Raw genomic sequence first — 23,579 nt, 5'->3', positions numbered from 1 at the left:
TTTTAGTTCCATCCCCACAGCCCCCACTCCCACTGCCTCCAAGCCCATAACTATGTTTCCAGACAATAAAGGGACCCAGGGAAATCTTCCTTAAAATCAGCCTTCATTGCCTCAACTTCAGAAGTTTGTTGTAGAAACCCAGGGGGGTTGGGGAGTATCTGGAGGCAAGGCTGCTTGGGTCTAGATTTACACATTTGTTTGTCAGTATTTACTTTGTCCCTTCTGTGTGGAACTCAGGAGATAGTGGAGAGATGCTATGCCTTTGAGGTCCTCCCAGCCTGCAGTCTCTTTAAGGCAGCCCTGGAAGGCCTAAATTCTAATACTATTTTGAGCTCTAAGTAGCTGGTTGAGTCCCTTAATTTGTTTGCCTCAGTTTCCTATAAAATAGGGATAATAGCAGCTCTGACCTCTTAAGGTTGATGTGAGGATCAAATGAGATGACATTTGTTAAGTACCTACTATACAGTAGGCATTTAATAAATGCTTATTCCTTCCAAGTCAAGTGGAAGAGAAAAGTTGTGGGAAAACAGGAATCCTCACATAAACCTGAATCTAGTAAATGCTGTGAGAAACCTCACACATACATCCACACATCCACACAAACACACACATACAGACACACTGACACACAACACAGACACAGGCACACAAAGACACACCCACACATCATACATTATACAATACACACACATAAACATAGAGATCCAGATACACATAAACGCAAACACAAACACAGGCACAGACACATACACACAGACACACATCCACACAAACACACACATACAGACACACAAGCATACACATCCACAGACACACATTATACATTACACAATATACACACATAAACATAGAGACCCAGATACAACCAGATACACACAGGCAAACCGACACCAGCACAGGCACAGACACACACATACACACACATACACACTTCCACACATCCACACAGACACACAGCACGAGCCTCCGAGGCCCTCCTCTCTGCATGAACTCACACATCTTGACTGTGGTTTGTTTCCTAACGAATTGCATCCCTTCTTGTCAAAGGGGAGGGGTGTAATGAGTGGGATGGTCGAGGGTGTAATGGGGTGATTGTGACATAGCTGATTGTCTATACAGTTCTGGGAGCTGTGTCGATATAGGTATAATCCGAGGGATCGGAAGTGTGTTTGGGTTTATGGGAGTCAATCATGTATGTGAAGTGATTGTGTAAATGGAAGGGGTATGTGAGGCTGATTATAAAGGGGAGGTTATTAGGGGAGGGGTGATTGTGTGAGCCAGAGGTCCAGCGTGGTTGTATAAAGAAGTTTTGTGTGTGTGTGTGTGTGTGTGTGTGTGTGTCCAAGATTATAGCTGAGATTACCTGTGTGGGTGGGATCTTTGTAGGAATGTGGGGGGTTGGCCATTTATAGATTTGTGCATATAGGTGAAAGTCTGGGGCAGGGGAATGCTGATGTTTGGGGTTTTCTAATGAATTGGGGTAGGGCTGCAGGCCTGAGTACAATCATCCTGATGGTTTATAGAGGAACCTCCCTCTGACTGAGACCATCAAAGGACTGGAAGTCCAGTGGGTGCTACCCTACACTGCAGACAGAATCGACTCCACTTGAGATCTTTGGATCAGAGTGGAAGGGATTTTAGAGGTCACTGGATTCAACCTCATCATTTTATAGATGAGGAAACTGAGGCACAGAAAGGACTTACTCAGGGTAACATAGTGAAGTATCTCAAGCAGGATTTGAACCCAGGCCTTCCTGATTTTAAGTCTAGTAGCCTATTCAGAGACTATGGGTCTCTTACTAGGAATTTTAAAAAACTAATTTTTTTAAATTTTTGAGATGGAGGCAATTGGGAGGTTAAGTGACTTGCCCAGGGTCACACAGTCAGTGTCTAAGGCTGGATTTGAACTCAGGTCTTCCTGACTCCAGAACCAGTGTTCTATCCAGCTGCCCCTTGAAAAAGGTATTTCAGTGTAACTGGTCTCCTTTGTAAACCTCAGTATTTTATTATAAGCAATTAAAATTCTGAGAAGAGGTTCATAGGTTTCACCAGATGGCCTCTCAAAGGACAAGGTCCTCTGGCCTGGGTAGGTGGGTGGGTGTTCCCCTCCCTTGATCAGAGGTTCTTGTGATCTCCTCAGAGCAGGAGGGAGAGGGGAGGAGGCAGGACCACATGGACCTGGCCCTCCAGGTGGTCTTGGCCCCCCATCTTGAGCTCAGAGGCCCTCTCTTACCTCTGCTGAGACACAGAAGGGGATGAGGCCCCTAGGCAGGCAGCAGGCTCCTGGTCAAGCCCAGGCCCAGCCAGGCCTCCCTCGGGCTGGGAGGCCACAGGCCGGAGAATGAGGTCAGTTCCAGAGCCCACAGATCCTCTCCTACCTTTTCCTGGCAGCTTCCTCCCTGGGAGGGGCTTTAAACCTTCTCAGCCTTCACCTCTGCCTCTGGCCTCCAGATCAGCAGACCTGGCCAGCCTTTGTTCCCCAGCTGCTCCACCAAGCATGTGTTCATCACCTTGCCCCCCTCAACTTCTGTGGGCAAAGCTGATGGGCCCTGGCCGTGGGTGAGCCATCTCTTTGGGGAGAAGGGGTTGAGGTCAGGGGGAGGTGATCAGAGAGTCACTGGGGTGGGGACCCAGACCTCTCAGGCCCTAGAGAGCAGAGCACTGTACCCATCTCCTGGGCCTCACCAGAACTTGGGCAACCCATTATAAAGGCACAGTATGGGGGGGTACCCCCCAGCTCCCTCCCTCGCCCATCTCCAAATATTCTCCCATTCACCTCAGGGCCCCAGCTGCCAGGAAATGGGGTGATCCCTCCTCTTCCCTCCCCCATCCCAACCAGGTGACTCCCCCCCCCTCCACCAACCCTCCCCCATCTCCTGAGGCCACTCTCCCTTTGTGGATTTTTTTGTTGTTCCTTTCAATCCCTCCCAGCCAGAAACTTGAGTCAGGGGAGGCCCCCAGGGAACCGCCGCCACTCTCCCTCTCCTCTTTTCCCTTTCCCTCTCTGGGTCTCCCTTGAGGGCTCTGCCTTTGTCTCTATTTATCTCTTTACTTTTCTCTTGGGTTTTCTGTCCTCAAGTCTTTGCTTTTCCACCTTTGACCCTCTCTGGATTGTAAGTTTGTCCATCTCCCCATCCTTCTGACCTTCCCTCTGTCTCAGTCTTTCTGGGTCTTTGGCTCTATTTGTCTTTGTTCCTCTTTTTTTTTTTTTCTTTCTCTGCTCTCTGGTCCTTTCCATGTCTCTTTTCTATTTGAGAGATTGCTCTCTTTTCATTTTTGCCTCTTTGTCCCTCTCTATTGCCTCTGTGTCTGTCTGTCTGTCTCTCTCCCTTCTCCCTGTCTCTGCTTCTGTGTCTTTGTCTCTCTACTTCTCTCTACCTCTGTCTCTCTGTCTCTCTGTCTCTCTGTCTCTCTCTCTCTCTCTCTATATATATATATATACATATATATATATATATATATGTGTGTGTATGTCTGTCTGTCTGTCTCTGTCTCTCTGTCTCTTTCTCTCTAGATCCCCTCTTGTGCTTGAGGGAGAGGGCAGGGGTTACCTTTGCTGGAAAGATCTGAATTCAGGCCATTCCTGGCAAATTAGTAAATACAAAGCACCCTATACCCACCCACTCACCCACCCTTTCTAAATCACTAACTACTTGCCAAAGACTTCAGCTCTCTGGGTAGGGGGTACCCATGGGTGGCAAAGAGATTCCACTGGAACACAGCTGGGGGCAAGTAGCAATACTCCTTCAAATCCTTGGCTCACCTTTGGGGATAAGTGGGGAGTCAAAACTTGGGACCAATTGGGTGAGGTGGAGGAGGGGGAGTTAAGAGGAAGAGCGTTTAGGAGGAGTCCTGCAGGGAGCCAGGCAGAGCTGGGTCAGATCACCCATAGGGTGGGGCAGGAATTGTTTCAGGTAATATTGTTCCCAGAGAGGACAGCATGTTACCCCTTTCCCTCCCAGGAAGTTGCTGCCAGCCTTGCTGAGTGGGCCCAGAGCCCACTGGGCAAATGCACAGGCCCTGGGAGGAGAGGAGAGTTGGGGCACCATTTAAGGCCAAAGCTACAAAAGTCTGGACAGATCTATCCCTTGTTCCAGCCTCTGAATGGAGTGTCAGAGGAGACACTTAGGGGGGCTTCTCCAGTCCCTGGAGATTAGTTTCTGCTTGGGTCCGGTCCCACCCCTCTCCCTGGACGTATCACCTCTGCTCTACTGGTCTAATTTCACGTTGCCTCAGTGTGAGAAAGGACAGTGGCAAGTTGGGACCTGTCTGGGATCTTTCTCCTAGTTTCTCTGCTGCCTTCTCTGCTGATATCCTGTCCTCCTAATCTAGTGACTTTTTTTTTTCCTGGAATACCTCTTTCCATAGAAGATACTAAAATCGAATCTTAGAATTTTTCAGGGAGGGAAACTGAGCCCCAAAAGGCATACTCGACCTACCCATGCTGACTTAGGGTATATAGGATTGTAGACAGATCTAGTGCAATCCCTTCATTTTAAGTAAACTGTAACCCAGGAAGGGTGACTTGTCCAAAGTCAACAAGAAACATGCATCATGAGCTCATGTCCTCCGATCTTAATTTCAGAGTGTCTTTCCAGTCAATAGTAGATACCGCCTAAGGTCTATTCCTACTGACACTATGTTTTTTGGGTGCCTAAAGGAAGGTGGAAGGCCAAGTTCTTTTTTTTTTAAGTTTTTGCAAGGCAATGGGATTAAGTGACTTGCCCAAGGCCACACAGCTAGGTAATCATTAAGTGTCTGAGGTCGGATTTGAACTCAGGTCCTCCTGACTCCAGTGCCAGTGCTCTAACCACTGTACCACCTAGCTGCCCCTGAAGGCCAAGTTCTTATGCACTTGACCTGCTGCTCCCTCCCCTGACCCCCCCCCCCCAGGTTGCCCAGCATCCCAATTTGGAGCTCAATCTTGACTGAGACTCACTTTCTGGAGATGGAGGGGGGGTTGGGGGAGGGGGTGGATGTCAGAGAAGCAGCAGGCTGCCCTCCAGGTGACAGATGTAAAAATGGGCTATTGTCCCTGAAGAGGGGATTGGATTCAAGGCAAAACGAGCTCCTGGAATCCAGGTGGAGCCTCTGGTCCCCAGAAAGAGAACCTAGATCTCAGTTTCCTAACTGACACTGGAGACCAGGATCTAATTCAGGGCTCAGAGCCTGGTCTTTCCATCTGTCTTAACTTCCCTGGTAACAAGAATCTCTTTCAAACCTGGATGATGAAAAGCCTTCCCTTTGCTCTATTGCAAAATGGGGGACTGAGCTCTGAAAGTTCTCCTTTCCCAGGAAACTGAGTCATCTTTGCCCTCAGGTTGTAGGGATCCTGGTGATGACTGGGGGCATTTTTATAAAACAAGATTTTGAGGTTGTTTTTTGGGAAGGAGTCTGAGATGGCTGGTATGAAAGGAGCGTGGGCTGCCATCTCCTGGACTGGACGAGGATAGCAATTGAGGGAGGGAGTGTCCTGGGCTCCAGGAAGGAGTCGGGGAAAGAGGAGAGCTTTGGATAAACCTGGGCCTGCCCTGACATAGCCTTTCCCATCTCTTTTCTCTTTGGGATCTCTCAGCAAAGCAAGGATTGTTTTTGCTCTATTTACAGAAGATACTGTGGCTCTTGGAGGCCACAGGGACAAGAGACTGGGGCCCTACTCTCTTGAGGCTCATCAGCATTCTCATCCCATGGGAAACAGATCAGGAGATAAAGGAAGTCAGAATCCAGTTCCTTCTAATTTGGGTTGGAGAACGAGGATGGGCTCCACCACCAGGGCAAGGGGAGCAGCCTAGTGGGAACTGCCACAAAGACTTGGATCCGAATCCATCTAGGATCTGCTATACTCACTGGAGATGGGCAATATTTTATCAGCCTTTCTGGACTTGTTTTGACATTAGTAACATGGGTCAGATGACCTCTGAATCAATGATCTTATAAAACTACCAGGAATAACTAAGACAGGGTGATCAGCATATTGTACTAGGGTATAAAAATTTAGAGAGTGCCACCAAAAACTCAGCTTTCACTTTCTTTTCTCTTACTCCAACCATTTATTCCCCTACCTCCCCAACAACTGCCAGTTCTTCAACAGTAGAGAAACTTCAAGATGTCCCAAGACATGCCTTCTCACTACCACTACTCCCAGACTGTATTAAGAGTCTACTATGTGAAGGGTAGAAAGCACAGTGGATGGAGTATTGGGCTTAGAATCAGACAGATTCATCTTCCAGAGGTCAAATCTGACCTTAGAACCCTACTAGCTGTGTGATTCTGGGAAAGTCGACTTAATCTTGATTGCCTCAGTTTTCTCATCTGTAAAATGAGCTGAAGAAGGAAGAAGCAAAACCATTCTAGCATCTCTGCCAAGAAAACCCCAAATGGGGTTATGAAGAGTCAGACAAAATGACAAAACAGCAAAATAAAAACAGGCACTGTGTTAAACTAGGGCAAAAGATGGTGCCTGCCTTCCTGGAGCTTATAATCTATTGGTGATTAATTAGCTCCCTTCCCAGCCCTAGCTCTGCCCTTTCCCACCCCTCCTGGTTCTTGGCACCAAAAATACCTGATCAGAACTCTGCGATCTGTGCCCCTCATTTGTTCATTCCCAGAAAGGGTCCTGAATGGGTAACTGAGGCAGCAGTACCAAGACCTTGGGGGTTCCCCTCGAGTCAGGTGCAAGATAGTAGAACCCATACTTGCCTGGATCTGAAAACTGAGACTTTAGGATTCTCTCCAGGCTTCTGTATCAGTGGGACAGCTAGTCTCTCATTCATTCATTCATTCATTCATTCATTCATTCATTCATCAAACATCAAACAAGCACCTGTTTTAGGCCAGTAGCCCACAATCCACTACTTTGGATGTGTTGTTTCCTTTTCTACGCTCAGGAAGTTTGAAGACTAGTAGAGAAGGGGGAGAGATGGGAAAATAGAATACATATTAGAATGACTAGTACATAATAATAATAATAATAGTAATAACAATATACAGTGAGGTCAGATTGGGGACCATGAAAAGCTCATGGGAGTCAGGGGAGTCTTGGGTTCAGATTTCGACATCCTTCACCTACTAGATATTGAATCTCTGGTAAGCCACTTTTTAATTTCCCCGTGCCTCAGTTTCCTTATCTGTTAAATGGGCACTATAATATACACAGGGCTTACCTCACAGGGTTGTTGTAATATTTAAATGAGAAGAGGTATATAAACATGAGTTTTCTAGAAATGTTAGCTTTGATATTATAAATTATTATTTCATTGGAGGAGAGTTTTCCTCCTTTGGGAGTTCTCTATGTCAATGAGTTCACAAGTCTAATCTCTGCACATTTCTGCTAGGCTAGACACTGAAGAACAAAAATGAAGAATCCCTCCCCTCAAGGGGTTTCCAGTCTAATCATCTAATCTAATCTGATCTAAGAGTTTCCATGCTGATGGGCTGAAATCAGTAGGAAGACATATTCCAGAAACAAGGGACTCTAAGATATATAAACTTTGAATGAACCAACTTATCTGGAGTTTAGGGTAAATGAGGAATCAGGGAGAGGTCAAGGGTTTAAAAGCAAAGAAGGGACTTTGAATGCCAGGACCAGGAATTTAGTCATTTTTCTGTGGACAATGATTCTCAGGGTTATTGATTTAGAGTTCAAAGAGACCTTAGAAATCAACTCAATCCGGTTCTCTCTTTTTATAGATCAGGATATTGGGGACCAAATGGGTCAAATAACTTAAGTCAGAGCCAGGAGCTGAGATGGGTCTCCTGAGATGAAATTCACTTTCCATTGAAACTGGGAGTGACATTTCTAGACCTGAACTAGGAAAAATTCTCCCGGAAGCTATGTGTAGGATGGATTGGGGGAGAGGCAGAAGGACAAATTAGAAAATTAATACAGGTGATCAGTGGATAGAGAGGGATTACAGAGAAGGGCAAGGATGTGGTAGAAATAGGGTCAAATTGACTGGACTTGCTGACTCATTGGATGAGGTAGATGGAGGAAGCAATGACTCAGGGGTTTCAAGCCTGGGTGACCTAGAGGATGGTGAGGCCAAAGATGGAGACATTAAAAAGAATGTCAAGGTAGAGGGAGGGAGGGGTAAGGGGAAGGGAAAAGGCATTTTTTTAAAATTTATTTTGAATCTTACGGTTTTTCCTTTAATCTTGTTTCCCTCCCCCCACCTCCCACAGAAGGCAGCCTGTTAGTCTTTACAGTGGGAAAAGACATTTATAAACGTGCCAAGTACTTTAAAAATGATTCTTGGAAGGTAGTTGTTACTATCTCCATTTACAGTTGAGGAAACTGCGCCCGGGGTCATACAGATAGGCAGTGCCTGAAGGTTTGATTTGAACTCAGGCCTTCTGACTCCTGACCCAGAATTCTAGCCACTGAACTACCCAGCTTAGTCTAGCTGGAGGGAAGGTGATCAGTTTTGTTTTAGATACATAGAACTTAAAGCACCCGTACCATTGGCCCACAAGCCTTCGATGAACCCTCCAGTGCCCTTTCCCTGTGGGAAAGGTATAGACAAGACTTTGTCCCATCCTGGTCCTAGAGCCTAGCCTTCCCAACCCTCGCTGGAGATTTTAGGGGCTTTCTCACAGTCAGCCAACTGAGGAACTCTTCCCCCTGAAGCACAGAGCCCACTCTTCCAGACTTTCCTGGAGCAGTCAACTAGACCTCCTCCAAACCCTCCAGGTTTCCCCAGCCATGAAAAGCAGTATTTGCCTCCCCTATTAAAATGTAAGCTCCCTGAGGGCAGGAAATTTTCTTTTTTCTTCATAATTCCAAAACAAAGATTTAATACGTCTTAGTAAATACTTGTGTTGGATCCAGAACAGAAGGGAGAGATTGTAATCCAATCTAATGCCATTTTACACATGGGGAAACTGAAGCCCAGGGAGGTTCAGTAATTTGCTTCAAGCCATACTATGACTACACAGGCTAAGTAGAATTCTACTCCAGGTTCTGTGACTCCATTCTACCATGCTCTTGCCCCCAACCTATAACAACTTCCCTGGTTCTGTGGAATGCATACCTCCCATCTCAACCTTTTAGAATCCCTACCTCCTTGCAAGGATCAACTCAAATGCTACATCCCCACGAAGACTTTCCCAGTTTTCCCAATACTCACTGCCCATCCTCGATGACTTTTCATTGATTTGACTTTTACATTTTCTTCTAGAAGTAGAATGTAAGCCCTTTGGGGGGGGGCAGGGACTACTCTCTTTTTATCTTGGTGTTAAGTATACAGTAAGCATTTAATGAATGTTGATCAGGTTATAGATAGGGAAAACCATGGGGCAGAGCAAGACACCTCTGTTTCAATTCTAAATCTAGTCTCTGACATTACCTGATAGGCCTTGGTCAAATCAAAAATGTTCTGTTTGCTGCTCTGTAAATTGGAGTAATAGCCCATACTTAGAATATACTCCCTCCTTATTTCGGCTGCTCACAATCTTTTTCTTCAAGGATCAGCTTCATGAAGCCTTTCCTGAGCCCCCAAATTTTATTGCTTTCTCTTCCCACTTTTCCTTCTACAACTTGTAATCTCTGCCAACCCCCAAGCCAACTAGCTATTCCAGAGATCAGGAATCGTTTTTGTCTTTCTGTTCCTAAAATAGGAATCAATTCACATCAATGCATATGTATTAAGGTCCTACCTCACTTAATAGCTATTAGAACAATGATAGCACATTGTAGCAAGAACTTGAAAAATGCACCGTTGAATTGACTTCTCATTCCCATGGAGGGCCCAGATTCCAGGGAGAAGAAAAGCTAGGGCCCCAGGTCCCATAGAAAACGATTACAGAACTAGATTTATAGCTAGAAGGGACCCTAGAGGTTATTCAACCCAACACCATCGCTTTACAGGTGAGGAAACTGAGATGCAAATTAAATGACTTGCCCAGAGTCACCTAGGAAGTATCTAAGGTGGAATTTAAATTGCAGCGTGTGTCTCTTAGGTATGCCCCACAGGTATGGGGAAATGGACAAAGCCCCAGATGCCATGGAGAGGAATGGACATGAAACCCCAGACCCTCACTGTAGACCTGGGGACTCTTTAGCCCATGCTGACACCTATCTCCAGATGCCTTGGTGCTACTGGAGGTGCCTGAGCCTCTCAGCTTTCACCTAACCTTTATTTGATGTCTGGCATATGAGAGCTGAAAAAGTTTGTGAGACAGCTCTGACTTAAAATCTCTGATTGATGTGGAGACTCACAATGCATCTGTGACTGCCCAACCAACAGAGATTATAAATGAAGATCTGAAAAATCCCCTGAAGTTCACTAAGAAATCCCTGAGTCTTGATATAGTACAGGTCCCAATTAAACTCCTTCCAAAGCTGAGTTTAGAGACAGATTTGATCTGTTGTTTACAATGATTGAGAGCATTGGGGATGAGGGCTAAAGGTAATAGGAATGAGAAATGGAAATAGGAGGGATATGAGGGATTGTAGAATGGGAGAATGAGAAGATGGGCGAATAAAAGAATGGGCATGTAAGGTTATAGAATGATGGAGGAAATGGGGAATATCAGCATAGGAGGATGAAGGATATGTATGAATGAATTGGGATAAGATGGAAGGATGGGAAAATAGATGAGTGAATGGGGCATAGGAACGTGAGGGATAAAGATGAGCAATGGAAAATGGGAGGTTGGGAGAAGGGGAAGATGGAAGAATAAAGAAATAGGTAGATGGAGTTATAAAAATGAAGGATAAAGGGAATGGCAAAAGGAAGGATGAAAGAATGAGACAATAAAAATAAGTATAGATGGGAATATGAGAGAATGATGAAGGTAAGGATAGAAGATAGAAAAATAAGAGATGGGATAGGGATTGGGAGATGGAGGCTAAGAAGATAAAAATGAAGGGGAAAGGAAGATAGAAAATGAGTGATGAGGGTGGTAAAATGGAAGATGGGTGAATGAGAGAATGGATAAATGACTGAATGAATGTATAACTTTATTAAGTATTCACTACATATCAAACACCATGCTAAGTTCTGGAGATATAGACACCAGGGTCCAAAAACTTCTACCCTCAGGGAGCTTATATTCTTATAAGAGAGATGTACATATAGGAGAATGGTGACCACTCCAGACAGTTCTTGTCTGGGAAGTCAAAGATGGTTCATGGAGCAAGAGGGACGATTGCTATGTTCTTCCTAAAGTCAATGGTGTTAGTCTAATTACAGTTCTTAAACAAAAGATGAAGGGTGGGAGGGAAGGGAAGAGCTTTCTTTCTGTGTGTGTCAGGAGCCAGGGACACAAAGAAAAGGCAAAAATAAATATATTCTAATTGGGGTTAATCAAAGATATCAAACAGCCCACAGTGCAACTGAATGCTGCCTGGATCAGATTAAAATGTAGCTGGGAAATTAAATTTTTTCTCAATTACATAGAAACAAAAATTTTTGACATTTAAAAAAATGTTTGAGTTCCAAATTCTCTCCTTTCCTTCTTCCTCAGTCCCTCCTTGAGAAGACAAAAAATTTGATGTCTACATGAGCAGCCATGCAAAATACTTCCACATTAGCCATGTTGTGAAAGAAAACACAGACCAAAACCTCCCCCCAAGAATAATAAAGTTAAAATAGTTTGCTTCACTCTGCATGCAGACTCCACAAGTTCTCTCTTTGGAGGTGGATAACATTTATCATAATGGATCCATTGGAATTGTCTTAGATCATTTTCTTACTGAGAAGAGCTAAGTCATTTGCAGCTGATCATCATACATTATTACTGTTATTACTACTAATTACTAATATAACTACATACAATGATCTCCTGGTTCTGCTCACTTCACTTTGCATCAGTTCATATAAATCTTCCATTGGTAAATATTTAACAAATTAAAATTTCATAAAATACAAGAAAATTAAATGTTAAAACTAAGTCAATATGTGGCCCACAGAAATTTTTATGTATGGGTTAATGGCTCCTCTTTTCTATTAGAGTTTGACATCACTAGGGGGGGTAGACACAAAGTGGAGATGACTGAGAAATAAGAGATGAGAAGGCAAAAATGGGAACTGGGTGGGAAGGAGAGAATGAAGGTTTTGGTTGGAGAGTGGGTGGCATGGTATGGAGAGAACCTGGAAATGATAGATGAAATAGAGGGAGAATGGTGAATGGAAGGATGGAAGAGAAAAGATGAGGGACTGAGGAAAGAAAATTTTTACATTCTTTCCTTAAAAATTTTGGGTTCCAAATTCTCTCCCTTCCTTTCTTCCCCTCCCTTTGAGAATATATAATAATCCCTCCTCTCAAGGAGTTTACATTTTACTTCTAAGTCAATTCAACCAACAAGTATCTATTCCAAGCACTGTGATGAGTCTTAAGAATTTGAAGAAAAAATAGAGACCAGTTCCTTTTCTCAAGGAGATTACATGCTAATGGTGGAGCCACCATATCCATCATGAGACACATACCAGATGCCTACAGAGTAGACAGGAGACCATCTAAAAGGGAGGCTGGAAAAGACCATTTTTATTTTATTCTATTTTTTGGTTTATTTATTTTATATTACAATAATCCTGTTGTGAGAATAAACATAAATGCCCCCCCCAAAAAAAGATGAGAAACCTCAAGAACAGTGAGAAAGAAAAAAATGTACTTCAGTCTGTGCTCATGACTCTATCTCTGGAATGAGTTGCCTTCCTGCAGGAGGCAGTACTGACCAAGAGCATTGCCTAGTTTAGGTACCAACCAACCAAGAGCCTATCAAAGCTGAGCTCGGAGACAGAGGTCTGATATGGTTTTTTTTTAAACTGATGGGGGGCGCAGCTAGGTGGCACAGTAGATAAAGCACCGGCCCTGGAGTCAGGAGTACCTGAGTTCAAATCCAGTCTCAGACACTTAATAATTACCTAGCTGTGTGGCCTTGGGCAAGCCACTTAGCCCCATTTGCCTTGCCAAAAAAAAAACAAAACAAACTGATAGAGGGTGAGCGCTTTAGAGGGCTGGGATATGAGGAATAGGAGAATGGGAGGTGGAGGTATATGGAGGGGCTGGGATGATGAGTCAATAGGAAGGTGAAGAGGAAGATGCAGGAAATGGGAGATGAGAGAATGGGAGGATGGAAAGGATTGGAGTACAGTTAGGTGGTACAGTGGTTGGAGCAAATCTGGAATCAGGAGAATCTGAGTTCAAGTCTCAGATACTGACTGTGTGACCTTGAGCAAGTCACTTAACCCCAAAACCTAAAAAAATAGGGTGGAAGTATAGGGAAATAGAAGGGCACATGGTTAGGGTTATAACAAGATAAAGGATAAAAGGGCACCTCCTGGGAGAATCTATTGATTTGGATTATTGGGAGATTTCCCTTTATATCCAGCTGAAATTCTCTTCTGCAGGTCCACTTCGACCCTCCCCCCCTGCTCCCATCCAGAGCTACGAAATCTATTGCTTCTAGCTCTGGACAGGTCTTCAGATGCTTGAAAAGAGCCATTCCACCTATTACACATCCTCACTGCTGTTCAGAATAAATGCCCCCACATTCTTCTGACCAATGATGACACCTCATAGTCTCATACCACCCCCCATGCCCCATCCTTTGGAATGTTCTCCAGCTTGTCATTGTTTTCCCAATGGAGCTGAATGCAACACTCCATATGGAAATTCCATCCTTTCTCTTGGCAGCTGCATCCACTGCTGATTCACATTGAGTTTGCAGTCCACCAAAACCCCCAAATCTTTTTTAAAAGAACATCTATTGTCACTGCTCTTCTCCCTGGAATGTTCATTTTCCTAATCACCTACCATCCTTTTCTTCTAGGGTAGATAACTGGCTAGAGCCCATAATGACCTGGGTTTTCCATTGCATTGATTTGTCCAAATCTTTCAAGTTCTGGGCACTAGGGAATAGGGGAGGACTTCAGAGTTTCCGGCGCTTGCAGGAGTTGGGGCATGAAGAGAAAAAAGACTTCCCATCTGGTGGTCATGCTCTGTTCAAAATTCTTTTTTTAAAAAGATGATTCCATGAAAAAGAGATTTCAAATACTGAACAGGCAGGGGAATGCCAGCATCTGTAGAGCTGAGGTACCTTTTAAGGTCTCCCAGAGTCAGGTTTCTGGTTCCTCACACACATCTTTATACATACCAAGATTGGATTTGCTGACCATGGTGGTCCTTCGCTCTTTTCCAAGTATGTAACCACCCACATCTGGCCACCATGGGAATGTTTGGCCTCTCTGTAGCTGTCAATGGCGACTGGCACTGTTGCTAGGCTACCACTTGCTGTTTACCCAGCAGAGGGTTTTCTCTAAACTCTGCTAGGCAAGCACAGGGACCCTGTGCCATGGCTGCTGGTGGTTTCAAGCTCCTGATTTCAACTCCAGTGAAGACATCTATCTCAGAAAAATCAACTCAGCAGAGAGTAGCCGGTGTCTTTTGGCTCTCAGACAGGAAGGGCAGGTCTCTGGATCTTGACACCAGCCTTTAGCAAGCCCTGCCAGCTGCCAGCTGAAGGAACCTGGGTGGGGAGGGGCATCGGTCCCTGCTGAATTGCTTTCTACATGGGCAGTAGAGCCTCCAGAAGAAGGTTAGCATCCCCATACCCCACCCTGGGCTCTGACCCAGCTCCTCCTTCTAGCTAGCCAGTAGAAGGGGCATTTCCAATTCAGGATGGGGGGGGTAGTCATGAGGAGGATAGAAATGGAAGAACTAGGTGGTCCTGATGTAACACAGGGATGATGAGACATTTAAGTGAGATGTCAGGACAGGGAGAAGGAAGAGAATCTTGACAAGTTCTGCTTTCTTAGATCCTAGAAATAAGCTTATCGAGAATTCTGAGCTACTGTTTGCTGTTCAGAAGAGAATGTTCTCTCAGCTGGTCAGAGGCTCTGAAAATAAAAGGGACCTTTGTGACTATCTGGACTAACTCCCTCATTTTACAAAAGAGGAAACTGAGTGAAGTGTCCTGTTCATACATATAGTGGAACAGATTTGGGGGTTTGGGGACAGAACCTGTTGACATCTATATCACTGAACTCCTGGGAGGTGGTGAGAACTTTCTCTTCCAGGGTAAGTTGCCACCTTCTATACAGCTGATACCTCTAGATATCTGCCTGGGGCCACAGAGACAGCATGTGATTAGCTCCAGAGTCACCCAGTCTTCAGGTCAGAGGCTGGGCTTGCAACTGAAGTCTCCTGACTCCAGGGCCAGCCCCTCCATGTATTATGTCACATTTGAATATGAAACAAAACCTGGGAAATACAGGCAGAGGCATTGTGTCCCAAAGACCTGCAACCTGTGCAGACTCCATCAGGAGGGCTGGGTCTAGTGACATATTAGCAGAGGCATTGAGGATCCTAACCTTGGACAGAGAACCAGGTTGGTGAGGCGGCTAGAGACTGTGGAGAGTGCAGCAGGAGGGGAACATGATTGAGACCCAGAAGCGTTGGATAAGCTGTCACGGGCAGGAACACGTAGACAGGGACTTATCAGTCCTATGAAGGCTTGGCTTCAGATTCACCTTTGTTCTCCTTGGTCCCTAAGGACCTAAGGGGAATGAATGGGTAGAAGTTATAGAGGATCAGGGTCCCATTTGACATAAAGAAGAACTGACTTACCATCAGAGCTATCCATCCATAGAATGTGTTGCCTCAGGAGGTCAGGAGGAATCAAACAGTAGCTCTGCCCATCCTTAGAAGTGTCCAGGTAGAAGGCTAGATCCTGACCAATCCAGGTGTGTCTATGCAGGGGATGTCTGTCCGCCTTGGCTGGGAAGTCAGAACAAATGAGATGACCTCTTAAGGTCCCTTCCACCTCTGAGGTCCCATGACTTGAAAGTAGATCGTGTTAAACATAAAAAGACCATCCATGTACAAACTGTCTTTCCTGGAAATGTGAGCTCCTCAGAAGAAAATGCACCATTTTGTCCATTTTCATGAAGCTTGAAAAGTGGAGGCCCTACCTGCTTCCGCAGACCAGAAGCCATTATGACCTCTCTCCCCAGAAGCTTGCCTGCCCCACCCCAAGGGGCAGGCTCTGGGTCCCAGCCAACTGCTGTTCTTCCTCACCTTTCATCCCAGCAAAGAGTCAAGAGTGGAGATCGTCCTTCCCCTCAGGGGATCCCACCACCCCTGGACTGGTGGGATTTTCAGGCCCCAGTGGGCCTCCATGTGCCACCCCTTTCTGTTCCCAAATTCTCTAACTCTCCAGAACCACAAGAACACCTGCGAGTTCTTGCCTCAGTGGTCCGCCGCTGGTCTTCTCCCCAGGACAAGTCAACAAGAAAGAGTGACAACTTGAGTGGATCATCCCGCCCCCTGAAGGCCTCCACTGGGGAGAGAGGGGACCACCCCAGTCTACACCTTGATACTCTTCCCCCCATCCCTGCTCTGCGGAGGTTCTCCAGAAATTCCCCATTACCTGCTGGGGATGGCACGATCCAAGAGTATCCTGCTCTTTCTTGGCTCCAAATTCAACCTTCACCATCGGCCAGAGTTACCAGACCTTCCAAATGTCCCTCACCTCCTCTTAGCTCTCCTATCATTAAACCATCATTTTCCACTTCTGGAACAACATCTCAGGTGAGTCTTGTTTAGAACTGAGCCTCCCCACCCCAGGGTTCCAATCTTCTCCAATCTTAGTGGTCTCTGCAGGTTCCCCCTTGCCTCTGGCCCAGAGACTGGCTCCACAGCTCAGCCAGCCAATCGGCTTCCTGGCTGGGGGTGGGGGTGGGGCATTTGTGAGGGGGTGGGGGCTTAGCCCTAGGCTCAACAGCCCCTCCTGTCAGTAGCTTTTCCACCCCAAGCATGCTGCTTCTTGTAGATATCAGCCCTTCACAAAATTCCCTCTTCTCCCCCACCGCTAGATCCCTAGCCCACCTGATTCTGTCCCATGCTACCTCACCTGCCCAGTCCAGGGCCAGCTCCAGGGTCAGGTCAGGTCTTATGTCCCCAATCTAGGGGCAGGGCACCTTGATTGAGTTGGAGCACTGTGGGGTCTAGATATTCAGAAGAAACTTTGATTCTTAGAAACCCAAAGGATCATCCCAAACTCCGCCTTCATCCAATCCATATGCTTTGGAAAAGCTTAGACTTAGACCTCGCTTGGCCCAAGACTCAGGCCTGACAGACTTGGCTCCAAATGCTTTCTTTCTTACCTGGGTAACCTCTGTTTCCTCATCTGTAAAATGAGGGCTTTAGGGAGGTCCCTTTTACTTCTCTATCTATAATTCTAGGAACATTTCTAGGCTTCAGTTTCCTTACCTATAAAATGAAAGGGAGAGTGGTACTCAAAGGTCTTTAGGTTGTTTCTAACCCTTTAGAATCAATCATCTGGAACTTACTGAAAGAGCCCCATCTTTCCCTGGCCAGTCTGGAATATCCTAACGTCACTGTGAATCCATCAGAAGAAACATCCTAGTCATAATAATAGCTGATGCTGCTAGGTTTCCATCATACTTGTTAGATTTTCCCATTTGATGCTTTGTGTTTCAGCAGAGCTGGGGAGCAGGGAGCTGGAGTAGGAGCTTTGGACCCCATCAAGCATCAGATAGATTTCTCCTCTCTCCTCTCTCCAGGCTCTGCCCAGTCTCCATGGGAATCAGTCCAAGATCTTCCCTGGTGAGATCACTTTGTCCTGTCAAATCCCTCGGCAGTGGAGTTACTTTTCAGAGAGTACTACTGGTCACTGGGGAACAGGCCATTGGCCCACCAGGATGCAGTTAAGACATGAAGAAGTGACCCTTCCTCCCTCCAATAATTCATTTGTTGAGCTCAACTGCCCACCTAGAAGTCTGTTTTGGACTTCAGGGCTCAATGAAAATGAAGAAATTTTAAAAGGCATGGCCTGGAATGAAAAAAGACCCTTTATAGAGAGCATGTCCTTTCAGTGGGAACCCGAGGAGCGTGTCCTTAACACGGACGACTTGAAAGTGACTAAAAGTGACTCTAGACCAAAGAAAGCAAGCAAATCTCAGCCCAAACCCAACCGATTGCGTCTAGGTCGGGCTCAACCCAGCGCAACTGGGGGTGGAAATAGCAACACTGTAAAATCTCCATCCTCGGAGGTCCAGGGGACTGCCAAAACCATTAGCAAGGTGGGCCCCGCCACCATCAAGAGATCCCGGGCAAGTAGAGTTTCAACTCGAACACAATCCAGACGGCGGGGGATAAAGATGCGGCCCAACTTCCATGAAACAGGTGAATTTTCCAGTTCCAATCCAAGGGCAACCTCCTCATCCAGGTCCAGGTCAGCTAAGGACAGACTGGGCTCTGTGTTGGGTTGGGAGCGGGGATGGGGACACAGAAAGTGAGAAGGTCTGAATTCTTCTGCAGCCCTCCATTCTCCTATATTGATAATGATGATGATGATGATGATGACAATAATGAAAATAGCTAAAATTTATACAGCATTTTAAGGTTTGCAAACTTCTTTTCAAATATCTCATTTTGTCCTCACACTAACCCTGAGAGGGAGGTGCTGGTATGAATTTACAGATGAGGAAACTGAGGCACAGAGAGGTTAAATGAGTTGCCCCAGAGTTACAAAGCTAGGAAATATATATATATATATATATATATATATATATATATATATATATATATATATATACACATAGTATTTGGAGACCATGGTCTGAGAGATCTTTTATAGTTAAAGTTTACTTGGTCAGGAATGAGTGATGGGCACAGATGGTTAAACCTCCCCACACCAGCCTCTGGAGTTTCTTCCCAACTGGTCTCTGAGATGAGCATGAGAGATGATCCCAGGACCAATTTAAGGAACTTCACTGCCTCCTCTCTCTCTATTGTTCTATTCAACAATCCTCCCTGCCCATCTCTTCTATATACTCCAGCTATCTCAAAGCAAATGTGGCTACTGTGACTTTCCCATTCGCCCTGGCCCAATCCGTACCCCCTGGTCACCTCCTCAGCTCCGTCCCTTTCCCTCAAATTTTTTTTAAAGTTCTTTCCCTTATTCTAACTGGCTTTAAACAGCAAGACAGCAAACCTCCTGACTGTTACACCTCTCTAAGATGCAAGTTGCTGTTTTATTCCTTAGTGAAGAAAAACCCTAGGATTTTCAAGCTCAATGAGATCTTTTTTTTTTAGGTCTTTTTTTATTTTGCAAGGCAATGGGGTTAAGTGGCTTGCCCAAGGCCACACAGCTAGGTTATTATTAAGTGTCTGAGGAAGGATTTGAACTCAGGTCCTCCTGACTCCAGGGCCAGTGCTCTATCCACTGTGCCACCTAGCCACCCCTTCAAAGAGATCTTCGAGAATATTTAAGAATCATCTTGGTGAGAGGAAAACAAGTTCAAATCCAGCCTTAGACCTATCCTAGCTCTAGAAGCCCTGGGAAAGTCAACTTTGGTCTTTCTCAGTTTCCTCAACTACAAAATGGGGATAATGACACCTACCTCTCAGGTTACTGTGAGGATTAAATGAATTATTTGTAAGGAGCTTAGGACAGAGGTTGGCATAGAGGTAGGGGCTTAATAAATAGGGGCTTCTTCCTGTCTAAGAAACAGAAGGGACATGAGTTGCCTGTGATCACACAAAGCCAGAATCCAGATTCAGGATTTTGTGTCTAAATATAGTCACAGTAACCTCCAGGACTCTTGAGAGGGGTGGAAGACAGCTTTCAGGTCTTTTCAGGTCCCTCTCAACCTCCCATCTTAGCATCGCCCTGCCCTTCTCACTACTTCATTCTTCCCAGGTTGGGACCCTCTGGGGGACTGTCTCACCTGGCATTTGCCTCATGGGGGACTGGCTCTCTTTGCAAGGTACTACCAGAAGCCCCTGTGGCTGACCTGCTTAGGACCTCAAAATGGGGGGGCATTCTAAGAGTTCAAACATGATGCAACTGAGTGGAATAGTGTAAGACTAATATGGGGGACTGTATATGGTGACCTGAGAAATGGGTGAGAAAATGGGAACTTTTGTATGGGAAGTGTGAGTCATCAATGGAGGGGGCCAGTTCTCTTTGATTTTACGGAGACACTGCTTTTGACTAAGGGCAGTACATGCATGTGTGTGTGTGTGTGTGTGTGTGTGCACGCATGTGTGTGAGGGGAGTGCATGACTGGTGATTGGAGGAGGAGGCTGTTGGGGATTGTTTAGGATACTTTTTTAAAAAATCCAAGTTGAAAGGGCGGCTAGGTGGCGAAGTGGATAAAGCGCCGGCCCTGGAGTCAGGAGTACCTGGGTTCAAATTCGGTCTCAGACATTTAATAATTACCTAGCTGTGTGGCCTTGGGCAAGCCACTTAACCCCACTGCCTAGCAAAAAAAAATCCAAGTCGATAAGCATTTATTAAACACTTATAATGCACGAGCACCAAGGATGCAGAGACAATAGCAGATCTGTCCTTGGTAGGAAGGATCTTCTATTCATGGAGGAGATGAGGAAAAGGGCATTAATAACTCATGAATAAAGAAGTTCTGAGGGAGAGGCAACAAGGGTCCAGGGGGGAGATGGCAGTCAGGAAGCCCCAGGGTCTGCCTCTGACAAGGATTGACTGGCAGACCTTGGACAAGTCACTTAAATCTTGGGGGACTTAAGACTTACAAAAGAACCATGTGTTTGTGGACATGCATGTTCATGGATGCATATCTGAACATGTATGCATTGTACTATAATGCACATATGTGCACATCTTGTATGCACAGGTGTGTCTATAGTCTATTTTTGTCTATGTACATTCTGTGTGTGTGCATTGCATAGGTATCTTGGGTGCATTGTGTGTGTGTGTGTGTGTATGCATCATGTCAATCTGTGTATTATGCCTGCACATGCCAGTGCATTGCACACAATGATGACATGTGGTGTGTGTGTGCAAGCATGCCCACACATGTGTGAGTATTATGTTATTATGTACACGTAACTTTTATACAAACTGAGAACACAGGTGCAGCATGTAGACACAATATGGTCCACTGTTAATTGTATTGTAATACAATATAGTATGCTGGCACATGTATGTATGTGTGTGAATAAATGGTATGATGTATATGTCTGTGTTGAGTATGTGTGCAGGTGTGCAGTTGTATGTTGTACCCACATATGTGGTGTCTATGTATAGGTAGCCAATTGTATGCTATATGTGTGTAAATGCATACTATATGTAGGTGCACATTGCTTACATGCCTGTGTACATCTGTATGCTGCAAAGCTTCATGTGTACACATCATCACACACAAACATTCATGTGAATGAACATTGTTTTATACATGTGTTTTAGATTTGTGTGTATACAAGAAGCTTGTGTAAAACACAATAAATATATATTCACACAGCTGTATGACTTGTAGATTGTATTTGTCTATGCATGCACATGTGTTTATATGCATATGTCCTTAGGCATGCACATAAATTCATGTTTGCATTCACATATGCACAGCATCTTTGTGCACCTCAGTGATATATATATTATACGCTCATATGTAGGTGAGCAGGTACCTATGTGCTGTGTAAATACATTATACCTGCATATACATAGGGACCATATATGCATGTAGGACAGAGGTATACATGCATTTACCTATGTTTTGTTTAAATAAACATACATGAATGTACTGTGTAGAGTACAAATGATCACACAAGTATTCTATATGTAGTATAAAATACAGGCACACATATGTAGAGTGTATTGACATACACATAGATATACATATGTAGTGTACAAATACATACATGAATGTATGAGGTCTTCTCATTCATTTGTACATGCATGTATAAGATGTATAAATACACATTGGTGTGCCTACGTGAGGGATATAAATATACATGCAGGTTCATGTGTGCTGTATAAATAGATGTGTGCCTGTGGTTATGCATTTGTGTCAATATAAAGTGTACATACCTATAGAGACCTATGTGCATGTGACCACACTCAAATTTAAGAAGGCCTCCTGAAGGGATCAGGAGAGACTTCTTGTAGAAGATGATTCACAGCTAAGCCTTGCCTTAACCAGGAGCTCCAATCCATCAATCAAGTCCAGTTAATAAACAGCATGTACCAAGTTGTTCCTCTGTGTGTCCAAAGAGTCCCTTTCCTCAAGGAGCTTCCATTCCATCAGGGAGAGAGGAGTGCTAAGGAAGGAGGGCATTTCAGACAAGGAGCAGAGCCTGTACAAAGAGGGGGAGGTGGAAGATGGAAATCTGAGTTTGGACCTGGGGTGCACAGGAAAGACAATTTGGAGATATGACCAGAAAGCCAGACTGGAGCTGGATAGTGTGGGACTCAGAGGCCAAGAGGAAGGGTTCATGCTGATAGCGATGGGGAGCCAATGAGCATTGGATATACAATATGGGCTCTGTGTGCATGAGCAACATCAGGTATCTGCAGTCAAAATCTTTCTGGAGGATCAGTAGATCCTCAGATCATAGAGTTCGGCCTACAAGCTGCTTTTGAGGCCATTAGGTCCTCCACCTACCATCTTACATATGAGGGAACTGAAGTTCAGAAAAGTTACATCATCTTCCCAGGGTCACACAGCAAGTAAATAAGTGAAGCAGAATTTGAATCTAGATCATCTTGATTACTATTTTCATTGTCATAGAAGGAAGGCTACAACTCTCTACTCATGTGGGTGAACAGTTCCCAAGCTGCATGTGTGCAGATGGGGGAAAGGAGGTCTTCTCAGTCATTTATTTAGTGTAGCAGAGCCATAGGGTGCATCCACATACATGGAAAGTATCCTCTTTCTGTCACCAACGCATTAACACAGAAATGAAGATCAATCCTATTTGATCCAACCTTTGGCCAGTCTTGTCCTATTCCTGGGCTCAATCTTGCCTTTCTTGTGCTCAGCCCTTGTCCATCCCTGTACTTAGCCCTGCCCTTTGAACTAGCTTAGTTAGCTCAGTCTGATCTCTTCCCCAACCCCCCTGAAAATGCTGTGGTTGTATTATTTTAGATAGGAGAGGCGCTAAATCAAAGATTCATCCCCTCCTTCAGTGCCTCATCACAGCCTAATCAAAAAGCTCAGGTCTCCCCTGAATCCAGGGCCATCTCCACTTGGCTTGATCCATATCTGGACACTGGACCCAGATGGATCCAGATGTCATGGTCCTCTTCAAAAACAAAGGACAAAAAAACAAAACAAAAAACAAAGGACAAGCAACAGAACCCACAATATGACCTGGCTGATCCTGATTCCCCCAGGTCATATTGATACAAAAGAACATTCTAGGCCAGGCCTGCCTTAGACTAGTCCAATGGTTCAGGCTTGGGATCATAATGAAATGAGCTGCTCATAGTGGCAAGGAAAGGATGTTCAGCAAGAAGACAATATTGGTTCAGTGAGTAGCTCTCCTGGTTCTACATTTATTGTGGTGGTGTGTATCCAGTCTGCAGGCCTTGAACCCTCCACCCCAATGACTTCCTATTCCTCAGGCATCAATTGATTTATACTCAGACAATCAAGAAACTATGGGGGCTGCTAGATGGTGCAGCGGATAGAGCACCGACCCTGGAGTCAGGAGTACCTGAGTTCAAATCTGGCTTCAGACACTTAATAATGACCTAGCTGTGTGGCCTTGGCCAAGCCACTTAACCCCATTGCCTTGTAAAAAAAAACCTAAGGGAAAAAAAAGAAACTATAGCAGTGCTCCGAGTCTTAGTC

General features: G+C 45.1%; 1 protein-coding gene and 1 long non-coding RNA gene across 3 annotated transcripts in view; one reads left to right on the top strand and one right to left on the bottom strand.

Moving 5' to 3' along the window:
* Positions 1-13,930: 13,930 nt before the first annotated feature.
* On the bottom strand, positions 13,931-16,600 carry LOC141509328 (uncharacterized). The gene is made up of 3 exons (XR_012474640.1): positions 16,373-16,600; positions 15,571-15,720; positions 13,931-15,499 (listed from the first exon to the last, which is right to left on the bottom strand). It is a non-coding gene; the product is annotated as an uncharacterized LOC141509328 (long non-coding RNA).
* Positions 15,248-23,579, top strand: part of TTLL10 (tubulin tyrosine ligase like 10) — a 34,877-nt gene continuing 26,545 nt past the window's right edge. The window contains exons 1-2 of one of the 2 annotated variants that reach the window (XM_074218782.1): positions 15,248-16,533; positions 17,529-18,150. In XM_074218782.1, the coding sequence (XP_074074883.1) occupies positions 15,940-16,533; positions 17,529-18,150 (1,216 nt within the window). In that variant the 5' untranslated portion in view covers positions 15,248-15,939. Of the gene's footprint in view, positions 16,534-17,093; positions 17,113-17,528; positions 18,151-23,579 lie in introns of those variants that run through there. The other variant, XM_074218783.1, reaches the window with a different exon arrangement.

The sequence above is a fragment of the Macrotis lagotis genome, chromosome 1 (assembly GCF_037893015.1).
Source record: "Macrotis lagotis isolate mMagLag1 chromosome 1, bilby.v1.9.chrom.fasta, whole genome shotgun sequence".
NCBI classification, from domain to species: Eukaryota; Metazoa; Chordata; class Mammalia; order Peramelemorphia; family Peramelidae; genus Macrotis; species Macrotis lagotis.
Note: the sequence above shows the minus strand (reverse complement) of the source record. Positions and strands in the feature narration are given on the sequence as shown.